Raw genomic sequence first — 20,372 nt, 5'->3', positions numbered from 1 at the left:
TCCAGAGGCAATGTTTGACCGTGGGAGTCCCGCTCCTCATAGGCCTGCACTGACACCCCCGTAGCGTAAAGAATTTTACTCAGCTGAGAAGACGCAGACAGGCAGGCATCCGAATTTCAGCCCATTAGAAGAATTTGAGCTCCAAATAAAATATTTATCCTCGTGTAGTATTGACGAACTTCATTTTTGTGGACTGATGTCTGTCACTGACCTATCCAAGTGGTGTTTAGACAATTCCCTTTCACATAAACAAGACCCGTCAAACACATAAGGAAGGATTAAAAGAAGGAATAGAGTAAAACTCCAATGTCCTCAGGGGTCACAAGTGCTGGCGAGTTAAGTCAGAACACAGAAATAAATGTCTCTTCAAAAAGAAATGAAAAAAGAACCTAAAGTAAAGCAAATCATTCTTTAATCTGTAGCAATGCAATGTAAATCCCTTTTTAGTTTTCAGCCACTCTACTAGTTTATAATAATAATAACAATTATAACAATAATAATTATTATTATTATTATGGGCTTGCATTGTGCACAATTCGCATTAGTATCGTTGCGACTTACCCATAAATCACAATGGCGGTTAGACTTCTATTTCAGCTTTCTTTCATTTGGCATTGCAATTAAAAAAATCGTAGTGGAAAAATCCAAGTAGATGTTCCTTTTGAAAGGCTTACTGGACAGCATGTATTTGTTGGACAGCTGCCAGTAAAAATGCAACAGAAGGGAAGTCAGCAGACTGGCCGTCTTCTGTTGACTGTTGAGATTGACCCTGTCAGGTTGGCTGTTGAGGTGGTTTGTTCTTAGCCATGCCCCTCAACCTCCCTCCCTGCCTTCTGCTTTTTTCACTTTGAACCAAACATGCATCGGGCATCAGAAGCTTACACTCATTGCTGAAGTGTCTTCCTTCCAAAGTCAATGGTAAACTAGTGTGAACCAATGAACAACACTTGTCTTTCAAGCATGGCTGTTCGTGCCAGTCACAACACCGTCTTTATTTGGTTGCTGTCATATAGCCAATCCCAACACATAATTCACTGACGTCCAGCCCATGGGAGGCAAAGTTAAAAAAAAAAGAAAAGAAATATTAAAAAAAATATATGGATTTTATCGTTGCTAAATGGACCTTCCAGAAAATGACTTTCCCAGCAGAACTGTCAAATCAAATGCAAGTTGCATCATCGGAAAAATGTTCTTCACCCTTTGACAGCACTGAGGGATCTTTGTTCATCATTCAAGGTCTGGAAAAATTTATGGTTTGTTGCCTTGTACTACAATATGACAGCTTTTTTATGTTTGAATTGTAAACAGGATTGCATTTGTGTATCCTTTTTCTTATATATTCTGGATATTTTGTTTATGTATTTTGTTTCTTGTTATAAAATATAATCAATCCGACAACAAATATATACATAATAAACATTGCGTTACAGTAAGATTTTGAATGTAAACAGGTCTTCTGTAAATGTCCATGTAAATAATAATACAGTAACATTTTGTTTTCGATTACAAAAATGTATTCTGGGACAGGTTTACCCTTTGCATTCAAACACTGAACAAACTACATGTACTCTACATGTAGTTTGTTCAGTGTTTGAATGCATAGGGTAAACCTGTAGTTTTTGGTTTAAATGTACACTTCAGGACGCATATTTCAATATTTGTGTTTTATTTATTTATTTTATTCATTTTCAGTTGGTTTCCTCTAAATTAGTTCCAGCTTCTTTGCATCACCAAAAATATATATTCAAATACTGGAAATTAAGATTATAAAATGGTTGAAAGAAGTAACAGAAAGAAAAAGACCTTTCAGTTATCAAAGTGATTGTTATTTTTAATTTACAATTCAACAATTTTAAACAAAGTCAATCAAATCACTTGTCTCTCGGGTCACGCCTTTAGGCGTGAGGCAGAGAGAGAGTACACCCTGGACTGGTCGCCAGTCAATCACAACGTCCATCCATCCATCCATCCATTTTCTGAGCCGCTTCTCCTCACTAGGGTCGCGGGCGTGCTGGAGCCTATCCCAGCTGTCATCGGGCAGGAGGCGGGGTACACCCTGAACTGGTTGCCAGCCAATCGCAGGGCACATCGAAACAAACAACCATTCGCACTCACAGTCATGCCTACGGGCAATTTAGAGTCTCCAATTAATGCATGTTTTTGGGATGTGGGAGGAAACCGGAGTGCCCGGAGAAAACCCACGCAGGCACGGGGAGAACATGCAAACTGCACACAGGCGGGACCGGGGATTGAACCCCGCTCCTCAGAACTGTGAGGCTGACGCTCTAACCAGTCGGCCACCGTGCCGCCCAATCACAACGTATCCAACCTATTTTCACAATTGAGCCATAAGAGGGTGACATTTTGGTGTCTTATTTTTTAATATGGCATCCATTAGTATATATTCACAGTAACACTGAAAATATTTAGCGATTTGTGGAATATTGCCCAGTGTGACATGAAGCAAGTGCCTCTGAGACAGGCGCTGAGATGAATCTGTCTGAGTTTGGAGAGCTGCTGTTGCGCCTCGACTTGACGCTGACTGATAGCTGCCTATGGTTACTGAAGGGCATTGTGAGTTTAATCACCTATAACCGCAATTACCGACATACACGTCAGACTCATAAAGCACTGGAACAAGATGAGAGTCTCCCTCCTATCCTCCCCCTGGCGCACATCAGCCAAATTCCACTAAATTCAGAGGAGGGGCGATAGAGCTGAAGGCATAAGCCTGGAGTGAGCACTAGAGTACTGCATTAGAGGGAGAACTGTTTCACATTAATTAGTGCTTTTAATACACTTATGAGCCATTAAACAAGTCATAATGAGCTGACTGTTAAGTAACGGTGCCTTGGTGGTTGACTGAAGAGCTGTGTGATATTTTTTTATTTTAATGTTATTTAAAAGTCTCTCTGAGCCTTGAAATTGAAGATTCAAAGGGCTGAACTACTACTACACTTTTACCTAAAGTGTGTATGTTCCTGTGAGCGCACACACACACACACACACACACACACACACACACATCCTTAATGATCACATAAAAGCTCATAGTACACAGTAAGACAGGCCTAAGGATGGATTAAGATGCAAGCCTTTATCAGTGGGTTCCCACAATCCCCTGTGGAATATCTCAGCTTTTTTTTTTTTTTTGGTCCACTCCCTTCTTCCCTTTCCTCCATACCTCGGGGATAGTACTATGAGGAAAAATAGATGAGAGGGAGAGACAATGAGGAATACAAAACACATGGCCTGATGGACAGCCCATTGGAAAGAGGTCAGTTTCTCTTTTTTTTTTGTGTTCATGCTGCTCGACATTTTAGCAACACATTAGATCCAAAGTCATCATTATGGTCTTTGAAAGTCAAGCGCAAAAGTGCATAAAGGGGGGCATAATTTATTCCACTAATGAATAGCATAGGCTGGCAGGGGTCACCCAGTCAAATGGTTGTCATCTGCAGTGACTGGAAATAATCCAAAGAGAGAATCGAAAGAGAATCACATGATCAACCCCTCAACACTGGCTATGCTGTGAATGCAGCGCCTTAGCATTGGCTTCAGTTATCAATCAGGCACGAAATCTACCACAATAATGCTATGCAAAGTTCTGACAGCGATCTGTGGAATCATTCAAATGAAAAAGAGCTTATTTGATTCAGGAATAAACTGAAAGCAAAATCAGATATTCTCAGCTAAGGTTGCAACAAAATACCTGGAGTTTCATGAAATCTAACCGAGTAAACCAAAAGAGTACATACAGTATAGCGTAAAGGTTATATCAATAAACTGTTGTACCTTAGATTGGGCCAGTTGGGTGGCCTCACTGTATACATAAACCACAATTCATATGATTCCACAAATAGAGGGCCAGTTTACACCTATACTCTTTGCTGTTGAACAGCATATTTGGAAGAAGCTTCAGGGGCAACCTTTGAACTCCACCATTGAGTGGAGGGAGCAGCAGGTCACAAGATCACTGGAGCAGTTGATTCATGAGATGGTGGCTGCACAAGGCTGCCTCTGTCCTCCACACATGGACCCCTCAATAAATAAGCCCTTCGCCAGGGGCGATGAAACTATATGGACGTCAACATCAGAGGAAAACATCATGTTTTTTCTCATCATTGCCACTCACAGAGACCTGAGTGTTTTTCTCTGCTACCGTCAACAAAATTTCCCACATGATTGGCTACAAATGAGTCGTCAGCTGCACGCTGATGTGAGGTAAAAAAGGTGCGCTGCCTGTGTGTGAAAGGTCAATGTCTTTATTGGGCAATGGCTGGCATGTGCTGTGTAAACAAGACAGGCTGAAAGATCAATCATCATGACCATATTCATTGGCTTCGTTGGCCTGGGAGTACACTAGCCAGGACAACTCGCATAGATGATGGAAAAGTCAAAATGAGAAGTTCATTGGCTTGATCAAAAATATCAAGACAACTTAAGACTTTTGCCTAAATCAATACAATTAAAAACATTTGCCTCAATCAAACACGCTACAAATGTATCTGCCAAAATAACAGAGAGAACCAATAAAGAGAAACACTCTGACTTTGGGCAAGACAAAAGACAGAGAGAGATGTGAAGCACGTGTGATGGTTGATACTTTGAGAGATCATTAGCGACCTATGCGTTTGACTAAGAAATTGCTCTGCAATTCAGTGTAATGAGGGAAGGAAGCAGTCTGTCACATTAAGCAGCCGTCACAGAAATGACATCAAGAGTTGGGAAAACATTATGGTTGGGTTCCGAGTCAAAGAATTCGGTGAAAAGGTTCCTTGTCATTTATCAGTGGCAGCTTGTATGTAAGTGAGTTTGATTGGCCATCACTTTGTTAGGCATGTATCTCCTCCTGTTTCCTGTCAGCAAACAAACAGGAAGGCCTTTGAGTTCCTGGTGTGTAAGCCAAAGGGACCTGTGATATGGAACATGGAAGTAATGTCGCATTGTCCTGCTCTGTAGACAGAATATTGATGTTCAAAGTTTTGGTCTTGTATTATGAAACACACGTACAAGTAGGGTTCAACAAACGGAAAAAGATCATTTAAAATGTTTTTATCAGTGTCAACTAAGGCCTCTATTACTGATAAAATAAGAGAGAAGTTACATCCAGCCTGAAGCCACAGCTCCAAATTTAGTGCTCTTTCCAGGATATGTTCCATAAATATTCCAATTAAAGGAGGTCTCCCCCCATTCTCCTATGCTGAGCCGGAACTGTTCTCATCCATGTAAGGGATTAGCTTTTCCACATTTGTTCAGCAGCATTTATTACCAGTAATATCTATGATTTAAAATTATATTGGTGTTTTTGCAGAAATTCAGACCCTGAATACATGATCCGTTGTATTTTTACTGGAGACATCAGATTTTTTTGGTCCAGTTTGACTGTCACTCAAGTGATCGTAACGTCCAGAGCACAGGTGTCAAACTGGTAACTGGTGGCCCGGGGACCAGATCCGGGCCACCACACATTTATGTGGCCCGTGAAAGCAAATCAAAATCGGTGTTGTTTTTGTTGTGTTCTGGTGTAATACCATTGAGATATTTAAAAGCATTTTTTTGTTACCAATCCCCCTTTGAAAAGAAATGTAATAGTTGAAAAACATGTATTATAGGCTTCTGATTTCAAAACTGGTTATTCATCAATGTGATGTGTCGACTGTAATTACAGTATATGAGATAATCTTTCATTTATATTGGTCCACAGTCGTAGCGGCCCTCCGAGGGAAGTCATAACAATGATGTGGCCCGTGACAAAAATGGGGTTGACACACCTGGTCCAGAGCTTTGTGCATTTTGCCATCTGCCAATTTTATTATTTTTTTTTTAATGAGTAAGGTTGATGGCTGTTGTGTGTACAGTTTGGCCTATTTGTTGCTGCAAGGAAGAAAATGCACACCTCAATCAATATTACACTAATTAACTGGGTTTTATTGACATTAGTGACCACATGGCAAATTGTACCGAAATGTAGTATTCTGTAGCTTCCATTACAACACCAAGTAAGTATTGCGAATAGTGATGCAACTCCTACAAAGGATAATGTTACTAAGCCTATCATTTACACTTCTGCCAACTTTTTGCTGGTTGGATGAACAATTACCACTCACTAACTCCCACTCCAAATTCTTCCTATCCATCAAATGGGTACCTTTTGTGCTATTAAACAGCCCCACACCTGAAAAGCTGGTGTACTGCGTTCCAGGTTTTGGCCAACCTGTTAAAAACCATGATGTCTAATAGGGGTGGAGTAAGAAGATATTTTTTTGAGTTGTTAGAGAATTCAATTACAGTAATCCATTATTAAATGATGTAATGATGGCGGAATTAAATAGTGGAACCCAGAAGGGCAGTGCCCACTCGGTCTCTGTGATTTGTCATGTCATGTAGTGGTGAGTCTTTTTTTTTCCTTCTTTTTTAAAATCATCTTCAACCCTTCCCTTGACAAACAATAACATATAAACATTTAATAGTCATATACTGTAGTCAACTAATGTACATTGAACAATAATATACGATATGTCTTGTTGTTGAGGTTATATTGCTTTATCTTCAGTCCAAAAGAGCACAAATGTTCTTGTAAAAAGGCATCTGAATTCTGCTGATATAACATAAGCGGTAATACGCTAATAAATATAAGATCTGATGATATTTTACAACCCTTTCAAGGTGGACAAATTCAAACTTATTCAGATAATGTGAACCACGTAAGCGATAACATGCAGTCCAATAACAAAGTGCTATAAAGCCGTTCTGTACAGCTGAGAGCAAAAGCAAATACTGTACTCAATTTGTAGCTAACAGCACTGCAATGTGTGGTAACGTAATGGGTTTTATTTGCTGCACATGTATCAAGGCAACATAATCTTGATAATCTCAAAATAAAAAATCTGTACATTTGTCTATTAACGCGTCTATTCAACTCGTGAACTTGGCACGAACATACAGTATGGGGATAAAGAGTGCAGCAATCCCTGTATACGATTAAACAGAGCATGTCTGTGATTCTCTTCATTTTATACATGTGAATTTGACACTGGATACTGTCTGCTTGTTTCGGTTCATGTGCCCACCCAACGAGTTTCAATAATGGAATTGGTGGCGCACAGGTGTCTGCAGTGAGGCTGCCACAACAAAAGTAACCCGGTTGTTGTATAATCATCAGGCTCATAAACACGTGCCCTGCTTGTGTATCACAATACATGGAGCAGATGGCAGGGAGGTTGTTAAATAATCACAAATACATGCTCGTTATAAACTTGAGTTACAGGCAGCAGCTACTGCTCATTTTGCCTTTGACATTGACGGCCTATGAAAGTCAAACTTAATAAAACAAATGACCAAACAAAATCTCAACAAGTTAGAGGGGAGGGTTTCAATAATGCAGAGGCTCTAACCCAGACCCAGGCAAAGCACAGCCCACGGGCCACACTCGGCCTCTGACAGGTCCTCACGATCTTTATAAGTCAAAATAAAATGTAAACTATGTGGTGCTTTTATTTTGAAAGGGGTGCTTTTATTTTGATGTGTATGTGTGTGGGCAATACCAGTGAGTTAGAGCAACGACTTGGGTCTTCAGTGTTACCGACATCGCCACAATGTCGCTATATTTAGTGACTTTTTTTACCCCTCTAGTGACTGTTTTCATGAAAGGCGACAATGTGGTCCTTATGTTGGTAACATTCCTGCACGTTGTAAGGAAGAATGCCAGGGTGATTGACCCTGATAATCATTTTGGATTCCCAGCCAAGAGCATACCTAAAAAAAGCATGCCTAAAGAGATTTTTTGATGTACATCTTTTTAAGACTTTGGATTTTTATTAATTTCTATTCAGGGTTTGCTGTGAGCATGATTTTTTTTCTTCCAACAAACTGAAACACTACGAATGGCTAATATGACTTAGTGTTTGGCGCACATAATGTAAATATAAATGAAAAAAAAGATGTTTTTGTGTGAATTTTGATGAAATAGTAATACAATTTTAATGATTGCTGTGTTTACCATTTTCATTTCCTAATTATAACAACATAAACCTCATACAGCGGCTCGGTGGGCGACTGGTTAGAGCGTCTGCCTCACAGTTCTGAGGACCGGGGTTCAATCCCAGGCCCCGCCTGTGTGGAGTTTGCATATTCTCCCCGTGCCTGCGTGGGTTTTCTCCGGGCACTCCGGTTTCCTCCCACATCCCAGAAACATGCAAATTGGCCGTAGGTGTGAATGTGAGTGTGAATGGTTGTTTGTTTGCATGTGCCCTGCGATTGGCTGGCAACCAGTTCATGGTGTACCGCGCCTCCTGCCCGATGATAGCTGGGATAGGCTCCAGCACGCCCGCCACCCTAGTGAGGAGAAGCGGCTCAGAAAATGGATGGCTGGATGGATAAACCTCATACAGTACAACGGCTGAAATAAGTATTTAACACGTCACAATTTTCTTCACTAAATATACTTCCAAAGGTGCTATTGACCTGAAAATTTCACAAGATGTTGGGGACAACCCAAGTAATCTATCCATACAAAGAAAATAGAACAAATAAGCTCAGAAATTAAGTTTTGTGAAAAAATGTGAAATGGGACAGGAAGAAAGTATTGAACACATGAAAAAAGGGAGGTGCAAAAAGGCATGGAAAGCCAAGACAACCCCTAAAATCTATCAATATTCAAACAATCCACCCCATTGTCAGTGCAAATGAATATCACATGGTTCAGTCCAAATTGATGGCCTACAAAAATGTCTCATTGCCAAGGTGTGAGTCAAGACACATCTCCTGATGGGTAAGAGCAGAGATCTGTCTCAAGACCATCCCAAACTAAACATAACGATGGCATTGGTTATATATAACCAATGCATATCTAAGCTTCTGAATGTTCCAGTGAGCACGGCTGGGGCCATAATTCATACCACCGTCGATTTGCCTCGATCAGGTGCTCCTCGCAATATTTCTGACAGAGGAGTGCAAAGAATAATCAGACGAGTTGTCCAAGAGCCAAGGACCACCTATGGAGAGCTTCAAAAAGACCTGGAATTAGCAGGTGCTGTTGTCACAAGGAACAGAGTGAGTAATGCACTCCGCCGCCATGCCCTGTATGCACGCTCACCACGCAAGAAACCATTGCTGAAAAAAAAGCATGTCAAAGCTCGTTTAAAGTTTACTGAACAACATTTGGACAAGCCGGTTAAATACTGGGAGAATATAGTCTGGTCGGATGAGAGCAAAATTGAACTGTTTGGATCGCATAATGCATAGGAGGAAAAATGGCACTGCACATCACCCTAAAAACACCATACCAACAGTGAAGTTCTGAGGTGGGAACATGATGGTGTGGGGCTGCTTTCAGCAAATGGTGCTGGTAAACTTCACATTATTGAAGGAAGGATGGATGGACAAAAGCACCAAGACATTCTTAACAAAAATCTGCTGCCATCTACGAGGATGATGAAAATTAAACGAGGGTGGACATTTCAGCAGGATAAAGATCCAAAACATATTGCCAAGGAAACTCAATTGGTTTCAAAGAAGAAAAATAAAGCTGCTAGAATGGCCCAGCCAATCACCTGACTTGAATCCAATCGAAAATCTATGAAAAGAACTGAAACTCAAGGTCCATAAAAGAACCCCACGGAACCTTGACGATTTGAAGACTGCATGTGTGGAGGAATGGGCCAAAATCACACCATAGCAATGCATGCGACTAGTTTCTCCATACAGGAGTCGTCATTGCAAACAAAGGCTTTTGTACAAAGTATTAAATAAATACCAGTTGGCATGTTTAATACTTTTTCCCTCTGTCATTTCACATTATTGCACACAACTTAATTTCTTTCCCTGTGTCATTTCAGATTATTACACACAACTTAATTTCTGATCTTATTTGTTCTACTTTCTTTGTATGTGTGGATTACTTGGGTTATGTCGATAGCACCTTTGGAAATATATTTAATGAGAAAAATGGTGATATGTTAAATACTTATTTCAGCTGCTGTAAACACAATTACTGCGATTGGCTGGCAACCAGTTAAGGGTGTACGCCGCCTCCTGCCCAAAGATAGCTGGCATAGGCTCCAGCACTCCCGCGACCCTTGTAAGGATAAGCAGCTTGGAAAATGGATGGATGGATGGATAAACACAATTAACTGCTTTTTAAAAACGTTTTAACTGAATATATTAACTTTATACGGAACACAATTGAGGTTAGCTTGTTCGCGTGGCCCTCGACAACTGTGCTAATTTCTCACGTGACCACTTTGGATAATTTTGGAAATAAATTGCCAGCTGCTCTTCTAATCAACACCGACTTTTAGTTGCCGCTAAAGCCAAAATAATATCAAACTAGGTATTCCATTTTATTGACTAATTGTAAGATATTTGTCGGGAGATTTTTATTCACTTTAAATAAAAAATTGTTGCTTTTAGTTTAAAGTGCGTCCCTCCCAACGTGTACTGTTTGAGGTTTGCACTATCAACAAGACTGTGAACAGTGACACTACTACTTCACAAAAGCACAGTCAGTGTTGCCAAATAAGCAACTTTGTCACTAAATGTAACGATTTTTCTAACCCATCTAGTACCTATTTTTCAAAAACCGCTTAGAGACCTTAATTACTGCTAAGAAATGCACAACATTTCACACTGTTTTCAGTACAAGAAGAAAGAAACCCTGTGGAAGGCAAACGCTGAGTCAAGCGTGCTGAACAATGCCAAAGACATGGTGCCCATTGATTCAGCAGCTATTTATTAATATGTTGGAAACATTTTGCTTCCAAGCCCCAAATATTTTGCCAAGATCACCTGCCTCACTTGGAAAACTCAGATGATAAAATACTCCAAGAGGGCTAAGAGGGGATGTGTTGTGACTCTTAGATCCATGCAGTTTGACGGCTTGTTTTAAGTTGGATTGTTGAAGATTTAAACCATCCATCCATTTTCTGAGCCGCTTATCCTCACTAGGGTCGCGGGCGTGCTGGAGCCTATCCCAGCTGTCATCGGGCAGGAGGCGGGGTACACCCTGAACTGGTTGCCAGCCAATCACAGGGCACATACAAACAGACAACCATTCGCACTCACAGTCACACCTACGGGCAATTTAGAGTCTCCAATTTATGCATGTTTTTGGGAAGTGGGAGGAAACCGGAGTGCCCGGAGAAAACCCACGCAGGCACGGGGCGAACATGCAAACTCCACACAGTCGGGGCCGGGGATTGAACCCAGGTCCTCAGAACTGTGAGGCTGACGCTCTAACCAGTCGTCCACCGTGCCGCCAAGATTTAAACCATTAATTTATTTTATTTATTGTAAGGATCATGTTGACATATATGTTTTGACAAAGGGGACATTTTATTCAAAGAAGAACAATTTATTTTTGCATTATCTGCAAAGAAAAAAACATTACTTTTTTAAGTTAACGCTCAGAATAAAATGTTTCAAAGCCGCTGTGGTATTTGCTATAAATTAAGTGAAACTATTTTTTAAAATAAGGTTTCTGTGATGAAAGAAAATATTTAATTTTAAGACCATATGAGGCCAAACTTCATATCAAGCATATACATGTATACTTTTAATTAAGACTGCAGCAGAAAATGTAACCAACGATATCTTTTTTTTAAATTCTGGCAATAATCTCCAAGAATAGAACTAAATGTCCCATGTGCACTGGATGGTTTCATAATATTTTGTGCAACACTGTCCAATTAATCATTAACCCCGCCTTGGTAGAGAGTCTAGCCTAAAGGCAAAGGTGGACATGTCACTTAAACATTTGATCAGTTACCAAAAATGAATGGATTTCGCCATTAACAATTGGGTGCTTGCGAAAATGCAGTTTTTATATGGAATTTATATATACAGGCCACAATTGTTGGTGAACAACAAAATATTATCAGTATGATACAAATAATACGCAAATCCTGAAGGAACTGAACCACACCACTTAAACTTTGGATGAATAGAGATATGCCAATTCAAAGCATCAGTTTCAACACTGACTTTGTCCCCGTCCACAGTCATTCCTCATTGTATTCAGCCCCCTCCTCTCTACATCACTCACCCTACCCCAACCTCATTTCGAAGTCATGCCACCATTTGTGTACAACGACATGAGTCAATTAGCTCAAAGTCAATAACTGTAATGGAGTTATGGCGTGATACCCCTGTGGCGCCTGTGCAGCTTTTCACACAGCCTTTACACCACCACATATTCCCATTGACTTAGCTTTAACTCAAAAGGTCAACTTTCCGCAACAATTCCCATACCAATGCCTCAGGTATTCTTCCAATGTATCAAAAATGACCTACTTAATAAATCATTCCATTTAATAGCAAGACTTCAACAATTCATATGGATTAACACTACCTCAATCATTTTCATGAGTCACATCTTGAAGAAACTGATTTTTGTTTTTAAATTGCCACATTTCCTAGAAGCAGGAACAAAATACGGTATGAATAGTAATGGCAAACTCAATATTCAGTGACTGATCACAGTTCTCTAATGATGAGCTCTTGCTTGTTTGTTTTGCTTGTTAACAACCTTGACAATTAGACAATTAGAAGTTTGTAATTCCTGGCCACAGCTAATGTAATAGATTCGCTTTTTAAAAAAAATTATTTTAAGGTGCTGATGCATCGTGCATCTCTGTTTTGTTTGGGGAAACTGAGGCTTTAACTTGAGTCCTCACTATAGTCCGAATCTCCTCCACAGAGTTACAACAAGATATTTCCATTAGCCTCTACGTTACCACCACTCCACTGTATTCCACTGTGCACCTCGACTAGCAGCTCTCTGTGGAGAAACCAAGTGATGGGTGCAAACACTTCCTTCACTTCTATGGAACATGCTGGCCTGCGTTAACACACTTAGGGTGGGCCTGTTGATGTGCAGCAGAGACATGTGACACAGGCAGCTCGGTGCTCTGTCACACCATCTCTTGGCAACAATATCTCACAAACACATTTTAAGATCACTCTGTTCAACCTTGAATGCCCAAATTCATTGTTTGTCCTTTTGTGGGTGCAGAGGTGTCGCCTTTGGAAGCTTGGATCAGTGGTGCTATGTTTCTGGCTTCCTGTTGAGAACATCATCTGTGACATTCTGATCAACCACTCTGTTGTGCTTGATCACCCCGACCGACCCTGCTGCCAAGCCAGCTATAATGCCAAGCATGTCAAATCGCTTTAGTGTCAAAATACAGACAGAACATCCCCCCTCCTGTCGTCCCAGCATCTCCAACTGGTTTCTCCTCCTCTGGGACAGGAAAATCCATATGGTTCGGTGATCTGTACCTGCTCCTCCCCAACAGGTTCATATTGATGAAGAAAGGGGTGACAGACCATATTGAGTGGGGCAACAGTTAAGCGTCTTGATGGAAGCCATAGGCTGCATAGCTCTAAAATGACACCTGAACTAGGCCCATTCATCAATTCCTATCGTGCGTTTCCTGTTCAGAGTCACAGGCAGTCATGAGTACAAATTGATCCAATGCCAGTTGCATGAATGCCAGCTATGTGAACCACAGCACTATCAATGACCAGCTGAACTCCATAACCAGTAATGGAACATACATTCCAAGGAACCAAGTTGACTGAAACAGATATTAAAATACATACAGGGACCATCATTTTTTCCCTCATCATTGTTTTAAAAACAGATAGCACAAATAATTTGAAGTGGCTTGGAACCAAATACTATGATTCACTGAACTAAATGTGATTTTTAACATTAACAAGGCCAAAAATTATGTTCCTTTACCTACCTACCTACACAGTAGATATAAAAAATCTACACACCCATGTTCAGTGTTGTATCTGAACGATTTCAATGAATGAAAGTTCATAAACGAAAGTTTATGAACTAGTTCATATTTTGGGGTGAACGTGAACTGAATTAATTTAAATTAATAATAAATAATAAATTAATTTCTGCCTGATGAACGTTATGGAGAACGCGCTCATTCAATATGGGGTGCTGTGTGTACATTACTGAGGGAAAAAATTAACAAATGATTTTAGCAAATGGCTGCAATATAACAAAGAGTAGAACATTTAAGGGGGTCTGAATACTTTCCGTACCCACTTTACATGGCACTTGGGTTCAAGTTTAAGCAGTCATGAAAGCAAGACTAGAACCACACCATGTTACTGTAATATTTCTATGAACTTTCAAAATCATCCACACATCTGCAACGTTTTCACCCAATTAGTTAATATATTTCAGGAGCATAACACACTTCACAGTGATTAACATATTGTTCTGTGTTAGGTAACGTGGGGCTTGAAGAATAAGAACTTGCTTATTCATTTTTAATTTATGTGAATACAAAAATTGAGTTTCTTTTCCCCCCATTTCCAGATGTAAGCGTCACACACTGCACTGTAAAACTCTCTAAAGGGGTCAGGTTCAACTTAGAGTTGAGCGGGAATCTGTTTCAAGAATTTTACCTCATTTGCATGAATTGCCTCTAAGAGAATATATTACATGTGAGCTATGTATGAATAAATAAAAGGTGACACACCAAAATGACTGTTGTATTTGAGATGATGCAGATACACAATATTACTGAAACGAAAATAATACCTAATCAAATCAAATTAAGTATTAATTTGTGCAATACTTTTGATTATTTGACATGTTGATATTTCCTTTGGTAATGTTATTTAATTGGTGGTCAAATTTCAAGCAATATAAATTAAGCAGATACGATGTCTGCATGATAGCAGGGATAGGACAGTTTCCTGTCGGTCCCTTGGGTCCGTAGCTGTCTACTGCCCTTGCCCTGCTCTGGATTTGAGCTGCAACAATGAGATAGCATTTCACTGTGATGGTGCTACAGGGGTATTATAGGATCACGGAGTTATCAAAGGCTTAGTCACTATGATTTCTAGTGACCCACTGTGGCTGACTGCCATCACTCTGTGCAAGCAGGGAGACCTTCACCTCTGCAGATGCACCCACGTTGTTACTAGAGGGTCAGCTGGCCACCTGGCCCCATGTCACAAGTGGAAAAACTCACTGGCAGACAACATCAACAAAGATTATGGAGATTCTGTCACTCCCCAATGGATAGCACAAAGGAAGGAGCACAAATGAAAACGTGTGACTTGTGAGATGATTGGGCTGCCATCTTTTCAAGTTTTAGTTTAAAGGTTAATAAGGCAACTCAAATGAATATTAGCCTTTTTCCGCAATATCCATCCACCCATCCAGTTTCCGAGCCGCTTCTCCTCACTAGGGTCGCGGGCGTGCTGGAGCCTATCCCAGCTATCATCGGGCAGGAGGCGGAGTACGCCCTGAACTGGTTGCCAGCCAATCGCAGGGCACATACAAACAAACAACCATTCAAACTCACAGTCACACCTACGGGCAATTTAGAGTTGTCAATAAACCTACCATGCATGTTTTTTTTGGGGGGGGGGGATGTGGGAGGAAACCGGAGTGCCCGGAGAAAACCCACGCAGGCACGGGGAGAACATGCAAACTCCACACAGGCGGGGCCGGGGATTGAACCCCGGTCCTCAGAACTGTGAGGCAGACGCTCTAACCAGTCGGCCACCGTGCCGCCTTTCCGCAATATTTTACTGATTAATTGATTAACAATAGAGAAAGCTGACACCCTCAATGAGTGTTGGTTCAAACATTGCACCTAGTTTACTTGCATTTAATTAATGTGTTTATTTTAAATGGTAAAACAATTGATGGTAAACTGCCAGAGTAAAAAAAAAAAAATAACTAATTGAACGTCAAAATAGGCACTGTGAGGTTTATACTGGTGTCTTAAAAAAATATCTTTCTGCCTGTATATGTGAAATCAGCAAAGTAAATAGAAATGGGGGAGCAACGAAAACCACAACATTGCTCAATATCTGCTGACTAATATGAATATAATATATACACAGCTAAACAAAACTGTACAGTTTGGCATTTGTTGTGCCAGTGATGACAAACCTCAGTCCTCTGGTTTGAAGTAAGTTCCCGATCATTAAAAAGAATGAGATATGATTGTTCGAGGTTTTGTATAAAAACATCTTGCAGTGCATGCTGATGATTGGCGCTCAAACCCATAATCTGCAGCCAAGCATTCTCCGGCTCCTCTGGCTTCTGACCTAGCAGGAAGTGACCAAGGAGCATTGACTCAGACCAGCCAATTAGAGCGAGGCTGCATGGAGCACGCTGAGGCTAACGAGGCCCCTCTCTGTGACCCTCCTCACCGCTGTAGGACCCCGCCATGGGAAATATGAGGAGATGGGAGTCACTTTAACTTCATGCAATCCTTCCCCAAAGCCTCTCTTCGACCTACCTCCTTCCTCAAACTCTGGTCCCAAACCCTGCTGTGTGACCACAAGGTCTATAAACACATGCTGCCTACTTATTGAGGCCCTCCACATGGATATTACCATTGCACTGATGCTAAAGAGTAGCCAACAGCAAACAATGAGAATGAATATACAAACGTTGCTTATACAACACAGGCAATCGGTCAGTTCAATTTTATTCTGGGCTGGTACACGATTGATGGGAGTTCTAAAGTAATTGGGAGGATTTTAGAAGAAGCAGTGTTTATGGAAAAAGCTGCTGTAAACATGAATGCACTGCAGCGTTGTGCATAATTATTACTTATTCAAACAAAACAAAGAGTAATGAATACAAAGCTGAATGATTGGGTAATGAAGAAGTGAGAAACAGTGGGACAGTCAGTGTATTGGAGCATTTCCATGGACGACAGTCCACATCTAGGGCTAATGAAAGCAAAAAATGGGAGCCAGTAATAATCATGTACACAACATCCCACCCCCTTTTCTCTCCAGGCAGAATTGATTCTGTCAGTTGGACCCTCCAAACAGGGACCATATGTGAATTCAGCCCTGGCAATCAGACTTCATTGTGGAGCAGGCGGCTGAGTTCATCAGGAAAAAATTAGCCTGCTGCTCTGCAGGCCTCTTTCCTATTGGCCGGTCATGCGGCCCGCTCTGTTTGAGGGCACCCCAGACATTCCTGCGGATAATCTTTTCCATTCCTCCACTCAGCTCGATGAGGACAGACCAAATCAGAGTACAAGGCCTGCATTGTGAGCACTTTCAAGAAGCCCTGTTTTTATTGTCGTCTCTTTTACGTGATCCCTCTCTCTCACCTCATTCAACACAATTCCAAAACAGAAAGTGATTCATTTTTCTTATGGGAAAAAACCTTTGGATGATTACTGTTTTTTTGCTTTGTTTTGTTTTGTTTTTAAATTGTCCTGTGTAAAGCAAGATCCCTAACTCTCTCGTTTCTCACGGTCCCTTTCCAGTAAACTTGTTTTTGAAAAGCCAAAATAATGTAAAACCTCTGAAACCAGAGCTTAGCCACATCAGTGTGCGGCCTGGAGTTCAGCATATCGCTGCTGAATCCGGCTCCTGGGGTGAGGCTTGCAAGCCTTCCCAGAAACCTCCTGCTTGGTCACCACTACACGCCTCTCACAGCAGCTTGTCATTGTGGTTGAAATCAGGCCACTGAAATGTTGAGATTGGAGGACAATCACTCAAACTAGGATTTATAGAAACACTTTCCATAATTAGACCAATGATTATTACAGGGTCGATAAATTTTGGACTCCAGAGAGGTTGTCCACCCCCGTTGCTTTACTTCACAGTTACCTCTGTTTGTTCACAAGCGCACTCCGTTTCTCAATGAGTTTTCAACACACCTAAAAACATGCTTAACGTCACTGTGTAAAACTTCTACTGTACATTAACAAATGATACAGCCAAACTTTTTCCACCTCTAAGTTTGGTTTTGTAGTCTAAGGTAGAAAAAATAAACTCTGCTGTATCCTCAAGCATGATGGGCCTTAAATGGCCACAAAACAAAAAGGGTTTGACTTCTGTGAAAACGCTACTCATCCATATGCTTCCAGTTGTGCAGGAAACATCCAAAATCTTACTGTAATGCCATGCCAGTGAAATATTTTACACGTAGAAATGTCAATAGAAAACAAAAAGGATGGCATAAGAGGTTTACATGCTCAAATCTGGCTATTAGAAAGCAATCATTGTGAAAACGAGGCGGTGGGACATTTTACAAAATAAAATATTATTTTACATTGGTACATTGACTTTTAGGCTGTGGTTACACTTGTAATTCAGTAGTCTGGTGCAGATCAAAGTAAAAAAAAGAAAGGAAAAAAAAGATATATGGTGTGCATATTTAGTCTGGTTCGCTCAGGGTTCACATTTGCATTTTTATCATTGGCCCAAAGTTGCTTACAAAAAAGCATGTATAAAATCATGACAAAATGCAATTTTTGCAAATGAGAAATTCTGGGTTGAATACTTTTAGATGTCATTTTAGCTGAGGTGTCATAGAAAGCAAGGCAAAATGTATTGTAAAAAACTGCAGTTGCAAATTAAACCCGCACACACATATAGAGAGAGGCAGCAAAGAGATAGACGTGGTGATTTCCCTATACTCTGTACAACGCTGCCATTTTCATCACTGGTCTGTGTCGCATTTGAGCTGACGTGAACCAAACGACACTAGAGTTCACTTAATCGGACCAAACCCCACCTCTTCAGCAATCGCACCAAAATTTGTTTGAATTAAACCAAACCTAACCAATGTGAAAACAGCACAGTATAGATTTTTATTTAAAAAAAATATATATATTATTTTTTAATGTTACTTGGTATCTATTTGGGTTGAGAATTTTAGTTATGTTAGTAATGTGTTGCAGCTAGCCAACATAAACTCTATTTTGTGGCACAACAACAAAAAAGTTTGTGTTTTCAGTCTCCAATTTGCAGTCATGGAAACGAGACTTGTGACTTATTTAAATATCTTAAACCACTTCACTGAATTTAACTGATTTCACAGAGCGACATTCTAAATATATCGAACTCTGACTATGAATGGAAACAAATGATTTAAGGATTAGATTCAATCTTTTATGTACATTATGTACAACATTTCATTTTTTATCTACGAGACATGTCATCTTGAATCAAATTCAACAGATGAGACCTGAAATAATGACAGTGCTTACATGGTATGCATGTATGATATTGGATGGAAATTTCATTTTGAGCTGCTTACGGGTACGTCATGTCATATGCCCTCTTCACATGACCCGCTCAGTGAGTCACAGGACATTGCATTTCTTCACTAGTGAGCCTTAGCTATAGAGTGACAAATGTGTCAGCAATAACTACATTTTCAGCACTTGAACATCCTCATTGATTTCATGCAAAACAGACAGTTCTGTTTAGAATGATGTCAGACCCAGCTTGCTTGTGATGAAGACTGAGGTGCATTCAGGACGAGACCATTTTCAGAGCACCTCTGTTACCATGTCAATCGCTGGGGATCCACATGCAAACACACCATTAATCATGCCAATCAAGCACGGTGCTGTCTTCACAAAGGCCCCAAGCCACACCTTTAAGGGAGTTGTGTGTGCAGTAGATACATGGAACACTATTCCACTGCAGTTTAAAACACCCATTTAAAGGTTGAATTTATTCTCTTATTAGCACGCAAATGACAACTGATTTTTCAAAAAAAAAGTGATAATGGTAGATCAGATAATGGTAGATCAACACACTTCAGTGTGTTGATCAGGCTTTAATAGGATTATGTTGCAAAACACAAACAATGTAAAATATTTTTATATTTATCCCAGTAGTACTCAGCCTTTCATGAACATTTTTTAAATTATATTAGATAAAATGGTCATTTAGATGTTAACAAATACATTTTGTATTTTTAACTGTACTTTAAAACTGCAGGCTCATACGAATTTTTATTTAAAAAAAATAATAAATTCTCCTGACCAAAACATATAATTCTTTATTTAAAAAAAAACATTTTAATTCAAAACCCCAACACACTATAATGTACATTACTTACCTGAGTAATTCATTCATTCAAGGGCATTTCTCTCTATTTTATCCTAGAACTAACAATCACACAAGTAGAACAGGTTTGTGGGGACAGACAACATTACCTGAGGATAGGCGACGGTGATGGTGATGGAGGGAACACATGCCACTGAAACAGGAACAGGCCTCATTTGATCGGGCTCGCTGCATCGGAGGAGCTAATGAGCACTGGGGCTTCAGGAACCCTGGAACAACATAATGAAATTATGATATGATTATAAAATTTAAAATAAGCAACAAGAGGAGGGGAGGCTCATCAACAAATAATACATGGAAAATGATAGTGCACCAGATAGTTTGCACATCTGCTTCACAGTCATAGCTTCTGGTTTTAAATCTAAGCCCGGACCTGTTTGGATTGAGAAAAGACTGCTTTCCAAAATCATGCATTGCAGGTTCCCTGAAGTCTCTGAAGTCTGAGTCTCTGAGTTTGTTTAATGGTGTAAATGGGGGTGTTACTGATTAAA

At 40.2% G+C, this 20,372-nt stretch overlaps 1 protein-coding gene across 10 annotated transcripts in view; it reads right to left on the bottom strand.

Annotated features, from left to right (window-relative positions):
* rxraa (retinoid X receptor, alpha a) overlaps positions 1 to 20,372 on the bottom strand; it is a 115,464-nt gene that overhangs the window by 63,737 nt on the left and 31,355 nt on the right. For 9 of the 10 annotated variants that reach the window (XM_061799008.1, XM_061799010.1, XM_061799017.1 and 6 more), the window contains exon 2: positions 19,971 to 20,090. In XM_061799008.1, the coding sequence (XP_061654992.1) occupies positions 19,971 to 20,090 (120 nt within the window). Of the gene's footprint in view, positions 1 to 561; positions 905 to 19,970; positions 20,091 to 20,372 lie in introns of those variants that run through there. The other variant, XM_061799016.1, reaches the window with a different exon arrangement.

The sequence above is a fragment of the Phyllopteryx taeniolatus genome, chromosome 15 (genome assembly GCF_024500385.1).
Source record: "Phyllopteryx taeniolatus isolate TA_2022b chromosome 15, UOR_Ptae_1.2, whole genome shotgun sequence".
Taxonomy (NCBI): Eukaryota; Metazoa; Chordata; class Actinopteri; order Syngnathiformes; family Syngnathidae; genus Phyllopteryx; species Phyllopteryx taeniolatus.
Note: the sequence above shows the minus strand (reverse complement) of the source record. Positions and strands in the feature narration are given on the sequence as shown.